This window comes from Pristiophorus japonicus, chromosome 1 (assembly GCF_044704955.1).
Source record: "Pristiophorus japonicus isolate sPriJap1 chromosome 1, sPriJap1.hap1, whole genome shotgun sequence".
Taxonomy (NCBI): Eukaryota; Metazoa; Chordata; class Chondrichthyes; family Pristiophoridae; genus Pristiophorus; species Pristiophorus japonicus.
The window spans coordinates 380,284,001-380,304,535 of NC_091977.1; the positions used below are offsets into that span (position 1 = coordinate 380,284,001).

General features: G+C 40.9%; 1 protein-coding gene across 1 annotated transcript in view; it reads right to left on the bottom strand.

Moving 5' to 3' along the window:
• zfhx4 (zinc finger homeobox 4) overlaps window positions 1–20,535 on the bottom strand; it is a 345,676-nt gene that overhangs the window by 897 nt on the left and 324,244 nt on the right. The window contains exons 9-10 of the mRNA XM_070891069.1: window positions 6,249–11,678; window positions 1–943 (exon numbers count right to left, since the gene is read on the bottom strand). The exon at window positions 1–943 is cut by the window's left edge and continues 897 nt beyond it. Of these exons, the coding sequence (XP_070747170.1) occupies window positions 1–943; window positions 6,249–11,678 (6,373 nt within the window). The remainder of the gene's footprint in view (window positions 944–6,248; window positions 11,679–20,535) is intronic.

Sequence of the window (20,535 nt, forward strand, 5' to 3'; positions counted from 1 at the left end):
GGAATGCGAAGCACTGTCTCCTGTGGGTCAATCAAAGGCTGACCAAAGTAACAGAGGGATTTTTGATGATTTACTGCTGCATCTTCATCAGTAAAAATCATCTGGCACTTCCTGCATATATATTCATACTTGATAGATGGAACAATGTATGTGTCTAGAAAGTCCGTGCTTTTGTTTTCCTTTTCTGGATCCACTTTTGTGCTTTCTGCAGCAGAGTTGCTCTCTTCCTTTTTTTCTAAAGATTTGTTTGATTTTTTCTGTTCATTTTGAGCATTAGATGAGTCCACTTGATTTTGTTTCTGTTGTTGCTGCTGCTGTTGTTGCTGTTGCTGTTTCTGTTGTTGCTGCTGTTGCCTTTGCAATGAATCCTGGAGATTTTGTTGGTACTGCTGATATTGTTGTAAAAGTGTGCCAGGTGAAAGACCAGTGATAGCTTGGGGTACTACAGGGCCATAAGGGAAAAGATTCTCCATTCCACATAATGGTGGAATATACCCTCCTTGCATTGCTCCAGGAAGTTGAGGAGTGAAATATGATGCAAATCCAGGGATGAAGTATGGCAAGAATTGCCCACCCAGAAAAGAAGTTGAATCACCTGCCATTGCTGCCTGAAGTGTCTGCGGCTGAACATGGTCCAATAAATTCCTACCTCCATGTTGGCTCGACATGACTGACGATTCCTTTTCTTCTTTTTTATTAGGTAGAACTTCAACTTTATCCTTCTCCATATCCTTGTCTTTGGGATTAACCTTGACTTTGTCCGACTTCCCATTTTTTTCTGAATCCTTGTTCTGCTGCTCTGCCTGCTGTCCTACCACAGGAACTGATGGTGGTGGGGTAGTCTGCAGCAAAGGTTTGGTGGGAATACTGCTGAGTGACAGGGCAGGAGAAACAATGGCTGGAGAAGTAAACCCAAGCATGCCTGCACCAGGAGATGATAAAGCTGAAAGACAATAACAGACATGCAATAACAATTTCACTTATCATTTCTTCCTTGCTAATGAGAAAAAGTCAAAAACTCCAAAATTGTAGTTTAACTAATAGTTAAATCTATTAATTTTTCTGATTCCAGTTAAAAATGAGAAAAACTGAAATTATAACCTAGAAAATACTGTGCGATGTTATTGTATGAAATTCCTCCCTCCACTACCTCATGTCAGGCATGTGATGGAATACTTACCACTCAACTAGATGGGTGCAGCTATAAGAACAGACAAGAATCTTGACATCATCCAGGCCAGAGCAGTTTGCTTGACCACTGTCCAGGCCACTGGAGTCAATAAACACCACCTCCATCCCCAATGTACTGTGACTACAGCACCTACAATCTACAGGATGCACTGCAGCAACTAACCAAGGCACCATCATCCCATGCAATCTCTACCATTGAGAAGGAGAAGAGCTGCAATGTTGTGGGAATACCATTACTTCCAGATTCACTGCCAAGTCACCATCCTTACTTGGACATCGGGTGCCATTCTTTCATCGTTGCTGGGTCAGTATTCTGGAAATTGCTATCCAACACCATTGTGAGACAACAGGGCAACTAGAGATGGGTAATAAATGTGACATTACCAGCTGTGCCCACATCCCAAAAACAAATAAAAATAGGTGGGCATCAAACCATTTAAAATAAATAGGTTAATTAAAATAATGCAAAAAAGGAATTGATACAAGCCTGTCAAGAATTTATGTGGTGACATCGCACAGTAATTGTAGGCTCGTAACTCCTCATGTAAAGTATTGATATTTTAATCTTCAAATGAATGCAATAGTTCTGAATAATAACTAACAAAAATATCTTAACCACGTTTGCATTCTTTATTGTTTCTGTGAAATCTGTAATGCAGCAACTTGTAGCTTATTTTATTCAGCATACTTAAACTGTTCAGTAAACAGAAACTCATCAATTCAAAGGTGAGTACCTGAGTATCTACAGTAAACTAGCGGGAAAAAAAACTATATACAAGTGTGTTAAGCATTTGTATGCTAATTTTCACAGCAAAATTTCAAAGCCAATATAATGTTGCAAATTCCAAATAGTTAAGTGGTACACTTGGGTGAAGCTGCAAATCACACTCAAAACAGACTTTTATCTACACCTATGACTAAAGACAAGTGGGTAATTTTGACTTTAGGTGTTTAGTGTAACATGGTATCAGCAATATCAATCCAGCTACCCATTATACATCTCTTCCGATTTTAATTTCCATTTTAGAGATGTATAATGGGTGGCTGAATCGATATCACCTATTTTACACTGTCACCCAAAGTCAAAATTACCACCAACATACTTTAAACTATTTTGCAGAAAGTGTCAGTTAGAATAATTATTCTGACATATGTGGAGAGAACATGCAAATTTGAACAAACTTTGCAACAAATCATCTGAGGTTTTTATTTTATATTTTTCTGAATCTAACTGGCACAAGTCAAAGAATTAATGCTAACAAAATTCAAAGAATAAAAGAGTGTTTACGTGATTGAACATTACAGAAATAGCTAGACCCAGAAGAGTGAGCAACCATCTTGTTGAAGGGACCACTCTACAGATGAAAGTTTAGCAATGCTGAGGAAAAGAAAGACACTGGAGCAATAAACGAGAAAACAAACTTTTATTTCCACAAATAGAAAAATATTACAGGTTAACAAAATATCAACTTATATTGTACATTTGGCTAAAGAAGGGCCCTCCACAGGTTGATACTTTGGATAAGGAGGGAAACACATTAATCACTGGAAGCTGGATCCTGACCCTATAATCTCCATAGAAAGGTCTACAGAGAATGCAATACGATAAGTGGCAATATCTTTGAACAATATAGAGGACAATTGCTTGTTTTATACATGCTGGATGATCAGATTTACCACACAGTGATTTTTCTAGGCAAAGTCTTGTAATATTATGCATTGTTACTGTGTCGCTTCATTTGGGTTTGACAATGACATAATGTAGCAGGTACATGCCCTCCTTCAAAAGGCTCTGGAATGAAGGTGGTATGGAAAGATTAGCATATGTCTCTTGTGGCTGATTTATCCCATGGTCTGTTGTTGCAGACAATCCAGCTTATATGGTGTAACCTAGAGAAGACCCTGTGGAGGATGTGGTGACAGGTGAAGGGTTTATCATGCTGCTCAGCAAGTTAATATGAAATCTGTTCCTTGTGTGGCATGTGTTCATTAGCTCCTTCTTCCCAAATGATATGACATCCTATTTTGCCTGAGCACTGTCTTTCTACGAGATATTTGTAGTCTTGAGGATGGACGTAGTGGAGTTGGAAATGATGACTTATCTGTAGACATGAAGGGCATTGTTCCATTAATGAAACTGCACTATAACTAAACTTGAAATGCAGAATTGTTAAAAAAACAAGTGAGATATAAAATAATTGATGGGTTTTAAGTGTTTTTAAGGAATATAAACACAGATTTTCTTCATGTGAATTATGACTTTACACATTGTTATTAGTAAGCTGATTGATAACGATTATGAGCAGTATTTGTACTGTATGAGAAAATTGTTGTCAAAAATATTCACACTTACCTGTTGTTGAAACTCGAAAGAAATACTTTCTTCCTTGGAACTGCTTTGTGGTCAGGCCATGTGAGATGTTTCCCAGCCTCTCAAGTGCAGCATGTTTTGGATCTTTGTTTGTTGTCTTCTACTTTTTCTATACCATCTACTTGAAGTGGTTAATTCATTCTCTGCATTTATCTGATGACCGTGACATTTTATAAATGTTTTTCACTTTCTTTGCCACCATATTCCATGTACATTTTGCTTTGCCTTTCAGAAATTGTTTAACTAAACTAACAGTTTGATTTTCAGTTTAGCCTTAAGCAATATTTTTGGCCTTAAATTTCCATTACTGCCTGCAGTGTTTCAGGTCACTTTCAATGGCATATATTAGAATATGGTATGTATGCAAATCACTTCATTCTTGCTTGGTGAAAGAGTGTATTTGAATCATTCCAACTAATTTCAGAGGGCGTCTTAACTAATTTACTGCTGGTGGTAAATTAAAGTTACTTTTTTAGATTTTTCTAATGTTCTCCCTTCTCCTGTTCTGATGGGGTTAGGTCCTACTCGGGTATAATTCCATGGGCATTTTTGTTACCTCACTAAAGTGGTTATTCTTCTAGTGTAAACCTACATGATGAGTGACATTGATTGGCCATTTGACCCTGGCATTTTTCCAAGTAGTCATTTTTCATGTGTGAGCCTTGAATGTGCATTTCAACAGGCAAGCCTGTTTCTGTACTCAACTTCACATGTGCAGACCTTCCAGCACAAGCCACTCAATATATATCAAAAAGGAACTCTTGATTTCTCAAACATGATCAACTTTTGTATGCCTTCCAGTTTTCATTACATTTAATCTTTCTTTGTATCTTTCCAAATATTTCTGATGGCTGAACTAGTAAGCCAGGAAGCAGTTGAAATGTACAGACTAGGAAGATCCCATGCTCATTCCACTGTCTGTGCTGAGTTAGTTCATCTCTGCTGGGTTGGCAGTATATGAGTCATTGGCCTCAGCATCCTGGGATAGGGAGGCAAAAGTCCACCAGAGCATCCCCTCCAGATTGCTACTGACTGCCCATGCTGGAAATGTGTGTGTGTGTGTGTGTATGTAGATATTAAGTGAGGAAAGGATAGGATTTTGCCTTAATACTTTCAATGGTTGAGTAGTCTGCCAAAACTCACTGTCACACATGAAGAAGGACCACTTGGACAAGGTACCTAGGGGACCCACTGCTAACAGAACCATTTGTCAAAAAAGGAAGACAATAATTCTTCTGTTGTTTTGGTTTCTAGACCAGTTCTCCACTTAATCTTCCCTACATAGCTGAAAGCTCCAAAGTTCGTTGTTTTAAAGTTTTATTTTTGTTTTTAGCTTTTATTACAATATCAATATGACTATACAATTTTAATAAACCTCAGGTCTTTACCTACATCCAAGTTGTTAGTCAGTTTTTCTGGATTGCTAAATCTAATATAGCATACACTCAATACCTGCTTTGCATGTTGTGTTAAGTAGCAGTACCTGAATGTCTCTATGAAATAGCCAGTAGTTTTAACATCTTCTTTGGTAATTCCTGGTCTGTCCATTTTGTCTCTGAAAAAAATTCCCATCACTATGTATTATGATTTCCTGTAGCTTTTCTTACTTGCCAGAGTAGTTCATCATCTCTTCATCTTGTGCTGACCCATGATTATGTTTTGTCTTCGCCATTAATAATTTCTACCCATAAGGCTTCTATTGTCTTACTCTCTCCATTGTTACATTCACCCTATTGACAGCTGTTATATCACCTCTTACCAAAAATACCTAGCATATTAAATTTATCTTTGCAAAACATACTATATTACCTTAGCTTCATTCATGTGTATCTTCCAGTTGCAGCCATGTTTATGTGATGGCAATAATGTAAGTATAATTTATTGACTACATATACCTCCAGTTCCAAAGTATTATTTCAGATTTCTACTAACATAAAAACATTTAAACTTGTCCTTCAACTCTTTTTCTTTGTTATATTTGCATTTCTTTCTTTGGTCTGAACAACATTAATAATTATCTCCTTCCACTTCTCAATCAGGCACTAGCATTTGTTCATCGACTCCGAGGGATTGCTTAAGAACAAGATCTATATTTAGCAAAGAATTAACCTCTTCTCTTCAAATCTAGATTAATGGGCTGTACAGTAATTATTTTCTTTTGATTATTTATATTGTATAATTTAAGTGTGAAATATGGACATTTCGCAAGATGAATACTCACTTCAAAAATGGTAGTTATCTTTCAGAATGTGTGTATTCTAATGCATTAGGCTCATAATGTATCACATTGAACTGTGATACATAAATGCATATTTTTAAATTCCACTTCCTCACTTTCAGTTTATATCCCCCACTCTCTTTAGGTTCAGGTGCCATTCATGGGCAGATGACTATGTTTAAGGCCTTTTTAATACTGTTCTTTATTTACTGGTTTAGGAGTATGTGACAGCAAACCATTATGACTCATCCTCCAACTTCTTCTCTCCCACCCTCTGTCTGTCTCTCTCTGAGGAGGCATACAGGATCTAGTAAGTGATAATAAGTCTAAAATTGGAACTTACTATGTGGAAAATTTTGAGTGTTGACAGATGTTTGGCACAACACTTTTTAAAACCCTAAAACTGTACACTTATATATTTAATAACTTACTGCTTTGAAAAAAGAAATATGAATCCTAGTAACTTACCAGTTGTGTTTTGTGGAAAACTAGGCAGTGAAGCAGGACCATTTACTCCAGGAAGAATAACTGGAGAAAGGCCCGAGAGGCCTGAATAGGATGTCGAAGCGTTGAGGCCATGCAATGCATTATTTTCCATTATGCTTTGCTGATGCAGAGCTTGCTGTTGTGATGTTATGCCCAAAGCATCTGTGGCCTTCTTCAAACGATCCAACTCTTGTTGAGCCATCAACTGTCGGACAGTTGTAGGAGCGAGATAATCCTTCTCCCTATCTAGCTGACATCCTACTGTTTCTCTTACTTTGTTGATATGCTGCTGTGAAAAAATGTGATCTCTGATAGACAAACGTGCAGTATACATAACACCACACAGAGAACATTCTGCTCTTTGTCCATCGGTTCCAGTTTGATTCATCATGAATGATTTTGCCATGTTTAACTTGAATTTTTTGTCCTTTGCTCGAGCATTCTGAAACCAGACCTGGACAACTCTTTTAGGTAAATTAATTTCATTGCCAAGAAGTTCGCACTCTTGCATTGTTGGTGTACGGTAGTCAGTGAAGCATGACTTCAGGACTTTTAGTTGAAGGTTACTCATTTGTGTTCTGAAGCGTTTATGACCAGGTCGCTCACTGGATCTTGATGATTTGAGACTACTGTGGCTCCCAAATGGACTAGGAGAACAGGGATCGGCTAAACTCGATGTCTCACTTCGGTCAACACTATCATCTATGTCATTATCTCTTGATATGAAGCTTAGCGAAGGGCTAGGTAAGCTCATGGAAAGTCTTTCATCACAATAATCGATTGTGGGAGTTGTAACCATCATTGACAATTGATCACCAGCTATTGATGTTTTTAGGTCATCTGAAGATTCAGTAGCTTTATTCTCTGAGGTGCTACCTAAAAGGTTTTCAGTTTCATTGTTCCCTTCATCTCCTGTACTTCCAAAACTTATAGCTGTGTTAATAGATGATGTATCATCATAATCTGTCTTACTCTGATCAAAATTGACAACAGCAGGGACAATATTGAAGCTTCCTATCTCTTCATTGAATTCTGATTTGAATAATGAAGGACTCAGAAGATGTTTTGGTGACATCTCTGCTGTTTTACTTACTGGTGTTGAAACTGTAGATTGTGCTTCATTTTCACTTAATGCATCAATCTTGGAAAAAAGTAATGTTGGAAATTCAAAATAATTATCTTTCTGTGGATTTTCACCATCATCATCTTGTGGCATAATGGGGCTTGGAGGGAGGCTGTAACCTGCTTGTTTTGCTTCATGCCAGTGTCGAGAACGAATATGTGTTTCAAGTGCTGTTTTAGCTTTAAAGAGTGCCCGACAAAAAGGGCATCTTCTGTGAGACTGACTTGGACCAAGGGCACGAAACTGCCCCTTCCTTTCACGAGCTCGAGTGTTCTGAAACCAGACCTGAACCACACGTTTCTTTAGGCCGACTTCATTTGAAATGTGATCCAACATTTTTCGAGTAGGATTAGAATCCAACAAATATTTTTCATACAGTACCTCCAGCTGCTCTGGAGTAATTGTAGTTCTAAGCCTTTTATCACGATGTGGCTCATCGCTACTATTTGCACCTTCCTTTTCATTTTGATTGTTTTCTTCTTTTTCTTCCAATTTATGCTTAACTGTTCCAGAAGCTGTATTAGAAGGGTTTGGAACTGATGAACTAGTCTGGGAGGATATCTGTGTAAGAGATCCAGGAAGCAACTGCCCTGCCATAAGTGGGTTGTTCGGGTCAAAAATCATATAGGGCATATCTAAAGATCTATCCAAGATTTGTGAATGGAGGAACTGATTTTGGGCTGCCAAAAAATGAATGTGCTGGTGCTCCTGCCAAAGTTCCATGGTTGGAAAGGCATATTTACACTGGTCACATTGGTAATGTAACATCTGAGGAGGTAGACTGTTCTGTAAAGAAGTGACTGCTACAGACAGAGGGCTGGATGGAATTGTTGTATTTTGAGGCTGTGAATGAGGTCGTACTACTTGTTGTTGGGACTGCTTTTGTTGCTGTGACTGAGATGCTGATGGCTGTGGCTCTGATGGAAGTGAAGATGTTGGTTTGGCCACTTGAGAGGGTTGAACAGCCTCAATTTGCTTTGGTTTCTCTACTGGTAAGTTAGATTTGGGTGAATTTTTATCCATTTCCATTTTGGGAGAAGGCATCAAAGGAGTACTAGAACCAGAACTAGAACCAGATCTAGAACCAGACCCTGTCACTGTTCCTACTGTAGGTTTTGATGAGTCTGTTAGGCCAGAAGTATCAGGGTGATTTGATATCATTTGGTCTGTGGCATCCATTGAGTCTTCTGTTTGACTATCATCCTGACCATCATCATCTTCATCTTTGTAACACTGTTTCTTTTGATGTGTAATTAGATCAAAAATTCGTGGAAACACGACATTGCATTTTTTACACTGATATTGTAAGTTACTGGTTCGTATATAACGCTCATTGGTAAGTTCTCTTCTTTCACTGTCTTTAGTATCAGCTTGGTTCTCAAAACTCTTTCGTGCTTTTTGACGTGCATTTTGGAACCACACAACAATTACTCGGGTAGGTAGGTTTAGAACTGTGGATAATTGTTCTATTTCATCATCTTTTGGATAAGCATTAGTATCAAAAAAGTCCTGCAGAACCCTCAACTGGTAGTCTGTGAATCGTGTTCTAGATGACCGCTTATTTATTGTACCATCTGTCCTGTAATATTCTCCTGTACTAAAATAAGTATCATTTCTGGATTCTTCCAATGTGGTAATAGGTGGATTATTAAAATTATATGGCGAATCCTTATTTCTTTGTCTTTCTTTAAAAAGAGTATTACGAAACCAATGTTTAATAACTTTCTGCGGAAGTCCCGATTTTTCTGACATTTCTTGGATTTGTTCTTCAGTTGGTGAATTATTGATATCAAAATAAGTCCGCAAGATCTTTAATTGATCATCTGTGATTCTTGTGCGTGGACGTTTGAATTGGTGATGTCTCAGAAAATTGGGATCTAAACCTAATTGTTGTTGACAGAGCTGGGTGAGATCTGCAGATAAAGATTCCAAAGTTGGAAGTTGCAAAGTGAGCTGGGGCGGCAAAGAAGAATGCTGCATCATAACTGGGGGGAAGAGAGGCAAATCCAGAGATACAGGCATCTGAACCTGGGATTGTGAAGAAGGTGGAGGAGGTGGAGGTGGGGGAGGAGGAGGAGGAGGAGGAGGAGGCGGTGGTGGTAATGGCGATGGGGCAGATCCTTGGAGTTTGCCATTCCCTGTTGAGGGAGGTGGAGGTGGTGGAGGAGGAGGAGGAGGAGGAGGAGGGGGAGGAAGCGGCGGTGGAGGTGCAGGTGACTCTGGTGAGGATGGTGTTACAGGATACAATTTATCATACGCTTCCCTATAGTGACATGCAAATATTTCCAGCTCTCCAAATGGGAAAAATTGGCAATGAACATGCTCTTGGTGGCTCTTCAGAATAAGAATGTTTGAAAACAGCTTGCCACACACTTCACATTCTAGTTTGTCAGTCTTCTCATTTTCACCATTATTGCTTCTCTTCTGAACTTTCTGCTTGTTTTCATTAAACTGGATAACCAACTCAAAGCCAAAGTTTTCTAATAAAGCTTTTGCTGCATTACCTCTTGCACCAGATGGAATACGAGGAGGTGGAAGCACGGGTTCTACTGATTTCTGCTTTTTGATTTCTTTATTCTCTTTTAAAGCTTCGGATTCACTTAAAAACTCATGCTGTGCCTTATTTTCTACTATCTCCATTAGGTCCTCAGTTTCTTTATGGGAATAAGTGTCTTTTAACAACTGGGTCTCTGTGGAATTTAGAACATTTTGTTCCTGCTTAGATGGTTTAACTACTTGTTGCTGTTGTTTTTGTGACAGTTGCTGAGACTGTATACTTTGATGTTGTTGCCCGTATTGCTGCTGAATTTGCAGTAGCTGTTGCCCTTGTACTTGCTGCTTTAGATCTTCGAGCAGAGATCCTGTCATTGCAGACATTCCAAAGGCCCCTGAACCAGGCAAACCTAGTTCTGTATTTAGATTAAATTCAGTGCCTGGCAGATAAAAAGGAAAGAGAAACTGTGGCTGTTGTAACTGCAGCAAAGCTTCAGCTGTCATAGGAAAGTGTGGTAACAATGCTGGATTTAGAAACTGAGGCTGAAAGAAAGCAGCTTGTTGCTGCAGTTCATGTTGCAGATGCATTTGTGCTTGGGCTTGGGCTAGGGCCTGAGCTTGGGCCTGAGCTTGAGCCTGAGCTTGAGCTTGGGCTTGAGCTTGGGCCTGGTCCTGGGCTTGGTCCTGTGCTGGTGATTGGGGTTGATGTTGGACAGAGTGAGGAGAAATTGTTTCAGTAAACTGTTTTTTGTTTGCTTCTTTGATATCTGCATTAATGTCCTTGATACTAACTGTCATCCCGAGAGAATCTGTAGTCATTTGACCAGTAGCAAGCAGACTACCACTACTATTTCCACCTGAAGTGCTACAACTTCCTGCTTCCAGTTTGGCTGCCCTTGCTTTAGTCTGATGGAGCACAGATCTCATATGTATTTCCAGTGTAGAGCTCTGGCTATAAGCAACATTACATGTGTTGCACTTGAAGGGCTTGTTATCTATGCTGTTGTTGGATTCTTGAGGAACTGGACTTGATGCCTCTTGCAGAACTTTCTTTAGTTTGTGTAAGTGAGATACTGAATTATAGTGAACCAAGAGAATGTTCTTCTGAGTGAAAGATTCTTTACACACTGTGCATTTGTATGGTCGAGAAGGATCTAAAAACTTCTCCATGGTAAAATTTGGACCCTTTCGGAAAGGCAGTGTTCGTTTTGGTTCTGAACTTAACTCATCTAGAATAGAGCTGCTGTCACTTCCTGTTGGACTGATTTTCCCATCCTGATCTATTTCTTCTTCTTTATCTATTTCCTGTGCCAGAATATTATCTTCTTGATTGATAACTTCACTTTCTGACCAGAACTCTCCATTCACATGATAACTCCCACATATCTGTTGTATTTCAGCCTCACTTAGTTCAGGATGACTGGTTTCTAAATGTCTCTTTAAAGCCAGAAATGTGCGGAAGCTGCGCTGACAAAGGCTACACATTGTGGCAGCCCGAATAGCATGATATTGCGAATGAATCTGAAGTTTCTGCATGGTCTTGAAAGCCAGACTACATTGGTTACAGCGATACTTGTACACATGTCGATCAGATACAGGCAGCTGTTGCCTTTTCTGGAGTTCATTTAGTTGATCTTGCAAAGAGTCTGAAACCTTAAAACGTTGACTTCCATCCTTCTTCCAATCTGCAATATCTGAAGATTCCTTTGGCAGCTTCTGCTCCTCATTTTTTGACTCAATCCCAGACTTTGAGTTGTCTGAGACGATATAAAACTTTCCCTCTGACGAATATTCACCTGTTTAATAAAAATTGGTATAAGATGAAAAGAACATATGCTGTGATTACAAAATACTATAACGCTCCTAAATTGGGCTAAACAAACTGGTAGCAATTTGGTGGAGAAGGATTTTCTGGAGTGTATAAGGGATGGTTTTCTAGACCAATATGTTGAGGAACCAACTAGAGAGCAGAGAACTGGGTGTTGTGCAATGAGAGAGAATTAATTAGCAATCTTGTTGTGCGAGGCCCCTTGGGGAAGAGTGACCATAATATGGTAGAATTCTTCATTAAGATGGAGAGTGACACAGATAATTCAGAGACGAGGGTCCTGAACTTAAAGAAAAGTAACTTCGATGGTATGAGACGTGAATTGGCTACGATATATTGGCGAATGATACTTAAAGGGTTGATGGTGGATAGGCAATGGCAGACATTTAAAGATCACATGGATGAACTTCAACAATTGGACATCCCTGTGTGGCGTAAGAATAAAAAAGGGAAGGTGGCTCAACCGTGGCTAACAAGGAAAATTAAGGATAGTGTTAAATCCAAGGAAGAGTATATAAATTGGCCAGAAAAAGCAGCAAACCTGAGGACTGGGAGAAATTTAGAATTCAGCAGAGGAGGACTAAGGATTTAATTAGGAGAGGGAAAATAGAATATGAGAGTAAGCTTGCAGGGAATATAAAAACTGACTGCAAAAGCTTCGATAGATATGTGAAGATAAAAGATTAGTGAAGACAAATGTAGGTCCCTTGCAGTCAGAATCAGGTGAATTTATGATGGGGAACAAATACATGGCAGACCAATTGAACAAATACTTTAATTCTGTCTTCACTAAGGAAGATACAAATAACCTTCTGGAAATACTTAGGGACTGAAGGTCGAGCAAGAAGGAGGAACTGAAGGAAATACTTATTAGGCAGGAAATTGTGTTAGGGAAATTGATGGGATTGAAGGCCGATAAATCCCCAGGCCCTGATAGTCTGCGTCCCAGAGTATTTAAGGAAGTGGCCCTAGAAATAGTGGATGCATTGGTGGTCATTTTCCAACATTCTATAGACTCTGGATCAGTTCCTATGGACTGGAAGGTAGCTAATGTAACCCCACTTTTGAAAAAAGGATGGAGAGAGAAAAAATTGAATTAAAGACTGGTTAGCCTGACATCGGTAGTGGGGAAAATGTTGGAATCAATTATTAAAGATCTAATAGCAGTGCATTTGGAAAGCAGTAACAGGATCGGTCCAAGTCAGCATGGATTTATGAAAGGGAAATCATGCTTGACAAATCTTCTAGAATTTTTTGAGGATGTAACTAGTAGAGTAGATAAGGCAGAACCAGTGGATGTGATGTCTTTGGACCTACAAAAGGCTTTTGACAAGATCCCACACAAGAGATTAGTGTGCAAAATTAAAGCACGTGGTATTGGGGGTTGTGTATTGACGTGGATAGAGACCTAGTTGGCAGACAGGAAGCAAAGAGTAGAAATAAACGGGTCCTTCTCAGAATGGCAGGCAGTGATTAGTGGGGTAGCGCAAGGTTCAGTGCTGGGACCCCAGCTATTTACAATATACACTAATGATTTAGATGAAGGAATTGAATGTAATATCTCCAAGTTTGCAGATGACACTAAGCTGGGTGGCAGTGTGAGCTGTGAGGAGCATGCCAAGATGCTGCAGGGTGACTTGGATAGGTAAGGTGAGTGGGTAAATTCATGGCAGATGCAGTATAATGTAGATAAATGTGAGGTTATTCACTTTGGTGGCAAAAACAGGAAGGCGAATATTATCAGAATGGTGACAGATTAGGAAAAGGGGGTTGCAACAAGACCTGGGTGTCATGGTACATCAGTCATTGAAAGTTGGCATGCAGGTACAGCAGGCGGTGAAGAAGGCAAGTGGCATGTTGGCCTTCATAGCGAGTGGATTTGAGTATAGGAGCAGGAAGGTCTTACTGCAGTTGTACAGGGCCTTGGTGAGGCCACACCTTAAATATTGTGTACAGTTTTGGTCTCCTAATCTGAGGAAGGACATTCTTGCTATTGAGGGAGTGCAGCGAAGTTTCACCAGACTGATTCCCGGGATGTCAGGACTGACATATGAAGAAAAACTGGATTGACTAGGCTTATATTTATTCTAATTTAGAAGAATGAGATGGGATCTCATAGAAACAGATAAAATTCTGACGGGATTGAACTGGTTAGATGCAGGAAGAATGTTCCTGATGTTGGGGAAGTCCAGAACCAGGTGTCACAATCTAAGGATAAGCGGTAAGCCATTTACGACCGAGATGAGAAACTTCTTCATTCAGAGAATTGTGAACTTGTGGAATTCTCCACCACAGAAAGTTGTTGAGGCCAGTTCGTTAGATATATTCAAAAGGGAGTTAGATGTGCCCCTTATGGCTAAAGGGATCAAGGGGTATGGAGAGAAAGCAGGAATGGGGTACTGAAGTTGCATGATCAGCCATGATCATATTGAATGGTGGTGCAGGCTCGAAGGGCTGAATGGCCTACTCCTGCACTTATTTTATATGTTTCTATGTCCCCAGACATGCCCCGAAACTACTGATGGGATGTAGTGGGTGAATAGAAGAAGTGGTAGCTCCTCCTCTCCAGATTCGGATATGCAGCTGAGTGTTAATGAGGTGGAAACTTGGGGATCCAGATCTTGCCCCAAATTATAACTACATTCCTGGGGTAGAATATCTTTATTGGGACAGTTTACGTCTACCAAGATCTCAGTTTAAAGTCTCATTCAAAAGGCAACACCTTCTACAAATGCAGCACTCTATCAGTACTGCACCAAAGTGTCAGTCTAGATTATGATACTCAAGTCTTGATGTGTGGTTTGAACGCATGACATTCTGACTTAGAAGCAACAGTCAAATTGACATAGGAAATATATCATCAAAGATATCCCAAAGTTTTTCATATCTAATAGATTACTCAGAAATGGGCTTCATGAATCTAGGCATAACATAACCTTCATATTTTTGATTTTATTTGAAGAGAACTCCTCCTCTAGCCCTCTCACCTAGTATGTCTGCTGACTCAGAGAGATTGAGAAACCGGCATATAATATTCCTGGAACACGGAAGCCTGCCTCTTTTAATTATTTCAAATCCTTTCAGTGTCCTGACACAGCATTTCAGCAACTCTGGGAGATACATTTTCCAGTTCAATTCTGAGAAACTATAGTCTAAAGAATAGCTTCTTTGTGAAACTTATGACTGAGTTTGGAGTTGGATGCTGCGTATGGACACTAACCCTACATTCGCTCCTCTCCAGCACAAACTCCATCGACCACTGGAAGAAACTGAGAGGGGTCTGGAAGTACCTTTAGTCATGTTAATGTTATAAATCTGTTCCGATCCTTATTGAAGATCCCGCTGGATCTGTCAGAACTCTTTGGCAACACTCATTTTATGATTCACAACCAAAACAGCATTTCTTGGCTGGTCCAGATCCACCTCAAAGGCCAGATTATCATCTTTCAGCTGTTAATTGATAAATTTCACCATCCAAATTAAGCACTCCCTCTAAGACCCAGTGATGCTCAGCAAGCTACAATGTGAGTGGCTTCTTTAAGAAAACTATACATACTCAGTCTCAAAGACCTGCTCAGAGGGAAAGGAGTTTTACTTTGCATTTATCTGCATCATACTTGGCCATAAAAGACTTGGAGTTTAGGGTCTACCTGAAATATCAATTAGATGGTTTACTGTTCGACTTCCGCCGCCTTGCTGCAAAGACCAAAGTACGGGAACGACTCATCCTAGAGGCACTCTTTGCTGACGACTGCGCCCTTATGGCACACAAGGAGAGTGACCTACAATTCATACTCAGCAAATTTGCTGAGGCAACAGAATTGTTTGGCCTAACCATCAGCCTTAGTAAAACCGAGGTTCTCTATCAGCCTGCCCCTGGCACTACAGCACCTGCTCCCACAGTCTCCATCGGCAGTATACAACTAAAGTCAGTGGACAGCTTCAAGTATCTTAGCAACACCATATCAAGTGACGGGTCCTTGGACAAGGAGATTGATGCAGGATCTGTAAAGCCAGCCAGACACTTGGTCGCTTGCGCACTATGGTGTTGAGTCACCACCACATCCGACTGTCAACTAAACTGTTGGTGTATAGAGCAGTCATTCTCTCATCTCTCATTTATGGATGTGAGACCTGGACACCCTACAGGTGTCACATCAAAAAGTTGGAAGCTTTCCATATGCGCAGTCTCAGATCTATACTCCACATACGCTGGCAAGACCGGGTGTCAAACTTTGAGGTTCTGGAGAGAGCACAATCAACTAGCATCGAGGTGATGATCATGCGAGCCCAGTTCCGGTGAGCTGGACATGTCATCCGCATGGATGAGTCAAGGATCCCTCGTCAGCTTCTTCACGGTGAACTCTGTGAAGGCCAAAGACACCAGGAGCAGCCCCGCAAGTGCTACAAAGATTGCATCAAGGCTAACCTCCAGTACTGTGGCATCCGACCAAAGGACCTCGAGAATACAGCAGCTAATAAAATCCAGTGGCGAACTCTCATGAGGACTGCCTGCCAGACCTTCGAAGAAAGCCGATGTCAACGCCTGCGGGACACTAGAGATAGACGACATCAGGTGGCAGTACTGTCAGCATCAGACACATCGAACTTCCCTTGTCCGACGTGCAAGAGACTATGTGCATCCAGAATTGGCCTATACAGCCACTTGAAGACACATGCCATTGATCATTAGCACATCAACGTCTTTGTTGGATACGACAGACTACCAATAGACTTGGCCTGGGCATGCATGATGCTGACACCGAGTGCCCAACATAGCATAGTATTATATCTCCCTCAGTCTTAACATCCCTCATCTTGTTGAGTATAGGTCCATTAAAAAATCATAAAGACATCTAGAAACACACCTCCACCCTGTATAATATGATCAATTCCACAATGACAGTTAATGCAGATATTAGAAAGGACGTGGACAAGAGTCAGAGGTCACCAGATAAAAAAGAAATTCAGTGAAGCATGGAAACAAAAACCTTCATCACATATAGGAAATGTGAGAAGGTCAACACAAAATCATATACTTAAAATATTGTACAAACTTCAAAACATTTAATAGAGCTAATAGACAATTAAAAAAAATAGGAACAGGAGTAGCCTGCTCCGCCATTTAATACGATCATGGACTCAGCTCCACTACCCAGCCCGCTCCCCATAACCCCTTATCGTTTAAGAACTGTCTATTTCTGTATTAAATTGATTCAGTGTCCCAGCTTCCACAGCTCTCTGAAGCAGCGAATTCCACAGATTTACAACACAGAAACATAGAAAATAGGTGCAGGAATAGGCCATTTGGCTCTTCGAGCCTGCACTACCATTCAATAAGATCATGGCTGATCATTCCCTCAGTACCCCTTTCCTGCTTTCTCTCCATACCCCTTGATCCCCTTAGCCGTAAGGGCCATATCTAACTCCCTCTTCAATATATCCAATGAACTGGCATCAACAACTCTCTGCGGCAGGGAATTCCACAGGTTAACAACTCTCTGAGTGAAGAAGTTTCCCTCATCTCAGTCCTAAATGGGCTACCCATTATCCTAAGAATGTGTCCCCTGATTCTGGACTTCCCCAACATCGGGAACAATCTACCCGCATCTAACCCTGTCCCATCCAGTCAAAATCTTGTATGTTTCTATGAGATCCCCTCTTATCCTTCTAAACTCCAGTGTATAAAGGCCCAGTTGATCCAGTCTCTCCTCATATGTCAGTCCAGCCATCCTGGGAATCAGTCTGGCGAACCTTCGCTGCACTCCCTCAATAGCAAGAACGTCCTTCCTCAGATTAGGAGACCAAAACTGAACACAATATTCCAGGTGAGGCCTCACCAAGGCCCTGTACAACTGCAGTAAGACTTCCCTGCTCCTATATGCAAATCCCCTAGCTATGAAGGCCAAAATGCCATTTGCCTTCTTCACCGCCTGCTGTACCTGTATGCCAACTTTCAATGACTGATGAACCATGACACCCAGGTCTCGTTGCACCTCCCCTTTTCCTAATCTGCCACCATTCAGATAATATTCTGTCTTTGTGGTTTTGTCCCCAAAGTGGATAATCTCACATTTATCCACATTATATTGCATCTGCCATGCATTTGCCCACTCACTTAACCTGTCCAAGTCACCCTGCAGCCTCTTAGCGTCCCCCTCACAGCTCACATCGCCACCCAGTTTAGTGTCATCTGCAAACTTGGAGATATTACACTCAATTCCTTCATCCAAATCATTGATGTATATTGTAAAGAGCTGGGGTCCCAGCACTGAGCCCTGCGGCACTCCACTAGTCACTGCCTGCCATTCTGAAAAGGACCTGTTTATCCCGACTCTCTGCTTCCTGTCTGCCAACCAGTTCTCTATCCACGTCAGTATATTACCCCCAATACCATGTGCTTCGATTTTGCACACCAATCTCTTGTGTGGGACCTTGTCAAAAGTCTTTTGAAAGTCCAAATACACCACATTCACTGGTTCTCCCATGTCCACTCTACTAGTTACATCCTCAAAAAATTCCAGAAGATTTGTTAAGCATGATTTCCCCTTCATAAATCCATGCTGACTTGGACCTGTCACTGCTTTCCAAATGCGCTGCTATTTCATCCTTAATAATTGATTCCAAATTTTCCCCACCACTGATGTCAAGCTAACCGGTCTATAATTACCCGCTTTCTCTCTCCCTCCCTTTTTAAAAAGTGGTGTTACATTAGCTATCCTCTAGTCCATAGGAACTGATCCAGAGTCGATAGACTGTTGGAAAATGATCACCAATGCATCCACTATTTCTAGGTCACTCCCTTAAGTACTCTGGGATGCAGATTATCAGGCCCTGGGGATTTATCTGCCTTCAATCCCATCAATTTCCTTTAACATAATTTCCTGCCTAATAAGGATATCCTTCAGTTCCTCCTTCTCACTGGACCCTTGGTTCCCTAGTACTTCCGGAAGTTTATTTGTGTCTTCCTTCGTGAAGACAGAACCAAAGTATTTGTTCAATTGGTCTGCCATTTCTTTGTTCCCCATTATAAATTCACCTGAATCCGAGAGCAAGGAACCTACGTTTGTCTTCACTAATCTTTTTCTCTTCACATATCTATCGAAGCTTTTGCAGTCAGTTTTTATGTTCCTGGGAAGCTTCTTCTTGTACTCGATTTCCCCCCTCTTAATTAAACCCTTTGTCCTTCTCTGCTGAATTCTAAATTTATCCCAGTCCTCAGGTTTGCTGCTTTTTCTGGCCAATTTATATGCCTCTTCCTTGGATTTAACACTATCCTTAATTTTCCTTGTTAGCCACGGTTGAGCCACCTTCCCCGTTTTATTTTTACTCCAGACAGGGATGTACAATTGCTGAAGTTCATCCATGTGATCTTTAAATGTTTGCCATTGCCTATCCACCGTCAACCCTTTAAGAATCATTTGCCAGTCTATTCTAGCCAATTCGCACCTCAAACCATCAAAGTTACCTTTCCTTAAGTTCAGTAACCTAGTTTCTGAGTTAACTGTGTCACTCTCCATCCTAATAAAGAATTCTACCATGTTATGGTCACTCTTCCCCAAGGGGTCCCGCACAACAAGATTGCTAATTAGTCCTTTCTCATTACACATCACCCAGTCTAGGATGGCCAGCTCTCTGGTTGGTTCCTTGACATATTGGTCGAGAAAACCATCCCTAATACACTCCAGGAAATCCTCCACTGCATAGCTACCAGTTTGGTTAGCCCAATCAATATGTAGATTAAAGTCACCCATGATAACTGCTGTACCTTTATTGCATGCATCCCTAATTTCTTGTTTGATGCTGTCCCCAACCTTACTACTACTGTTTGGTGGTCTGTACACAACTTCCACCAGCGTTTTCTGCCCCTTGGTATTCCGTAGCTCCACCCATACTGATTCCATATCATCCAAGCTAATGTCCTTTCTTACTATTGCATTAATTTCCTCTTTAACCAGCAATGCCACCCTGCCGCCTTTTCCTTTCTGTCTATCCTTCCTGAATGTTGAATACCCCTGAATGTTGAGTTCCCAGCCTTGGTCACCCTGGAGCCATGTCTCCATGATGCCAATTACATCATACCCATTAACTGCTATCTGCGCAGTTAATTTGTCCACCTTATTCCGAATACTCCTCGCATTGAAGCACAGAGCCTTCAGGCTTGTCTTTCTAACACACTTTGCCCCTTTCGAATTTTGGTGTAATGTGGCCCTTTTTGCTTTTTGCCTTAGGTTTCTCTGCCCTCCACTTTTACTTTTCTTCTTTCTATCTTTTGCTTCTACCCATTCTACTTTCCTCTGTCTCCCTGCATAGGTTCCATCCCGCTGCCATATTAGTTTAACTCCTCCCCAACAGCACTAGCAAACACTCTCCCTGGGATATTGGTTCCGGTCCTGCCCAGGTGCAGACCGTCTGGTTTGTGCTGGTCCCACCTTCCCCAGAACCGGTTCCAATGTCCCAGGAATTTGAATCCCTCACTTCTGCACCACTCCTCAAGCCACGTATTCATCTGAGCTATCCTGCGATTCCTACTCTGACTAGCACGTGGCACTGGTAGCAATCCTGAGATTACTACTTTTGAGGTCCTACTTTTTAATTTAGCTCCTAGCTCCCTAAATTCATCTTGTAGGACCTCATCACATTTTTTACCTATATTGTTGGTACCTATATGCACCACGACAACTGGCTGTTCACCTTCCCTTTTCAGAATGCCCTGCACCCGCTCCGAGACATCCTTGACCCTTGCACCAAGGAGGCAACATACCATCCTGGAATCTCGGTTGCGGCCGCAGAAACGTCTATCTATTTCCCTTACAATTGAAACC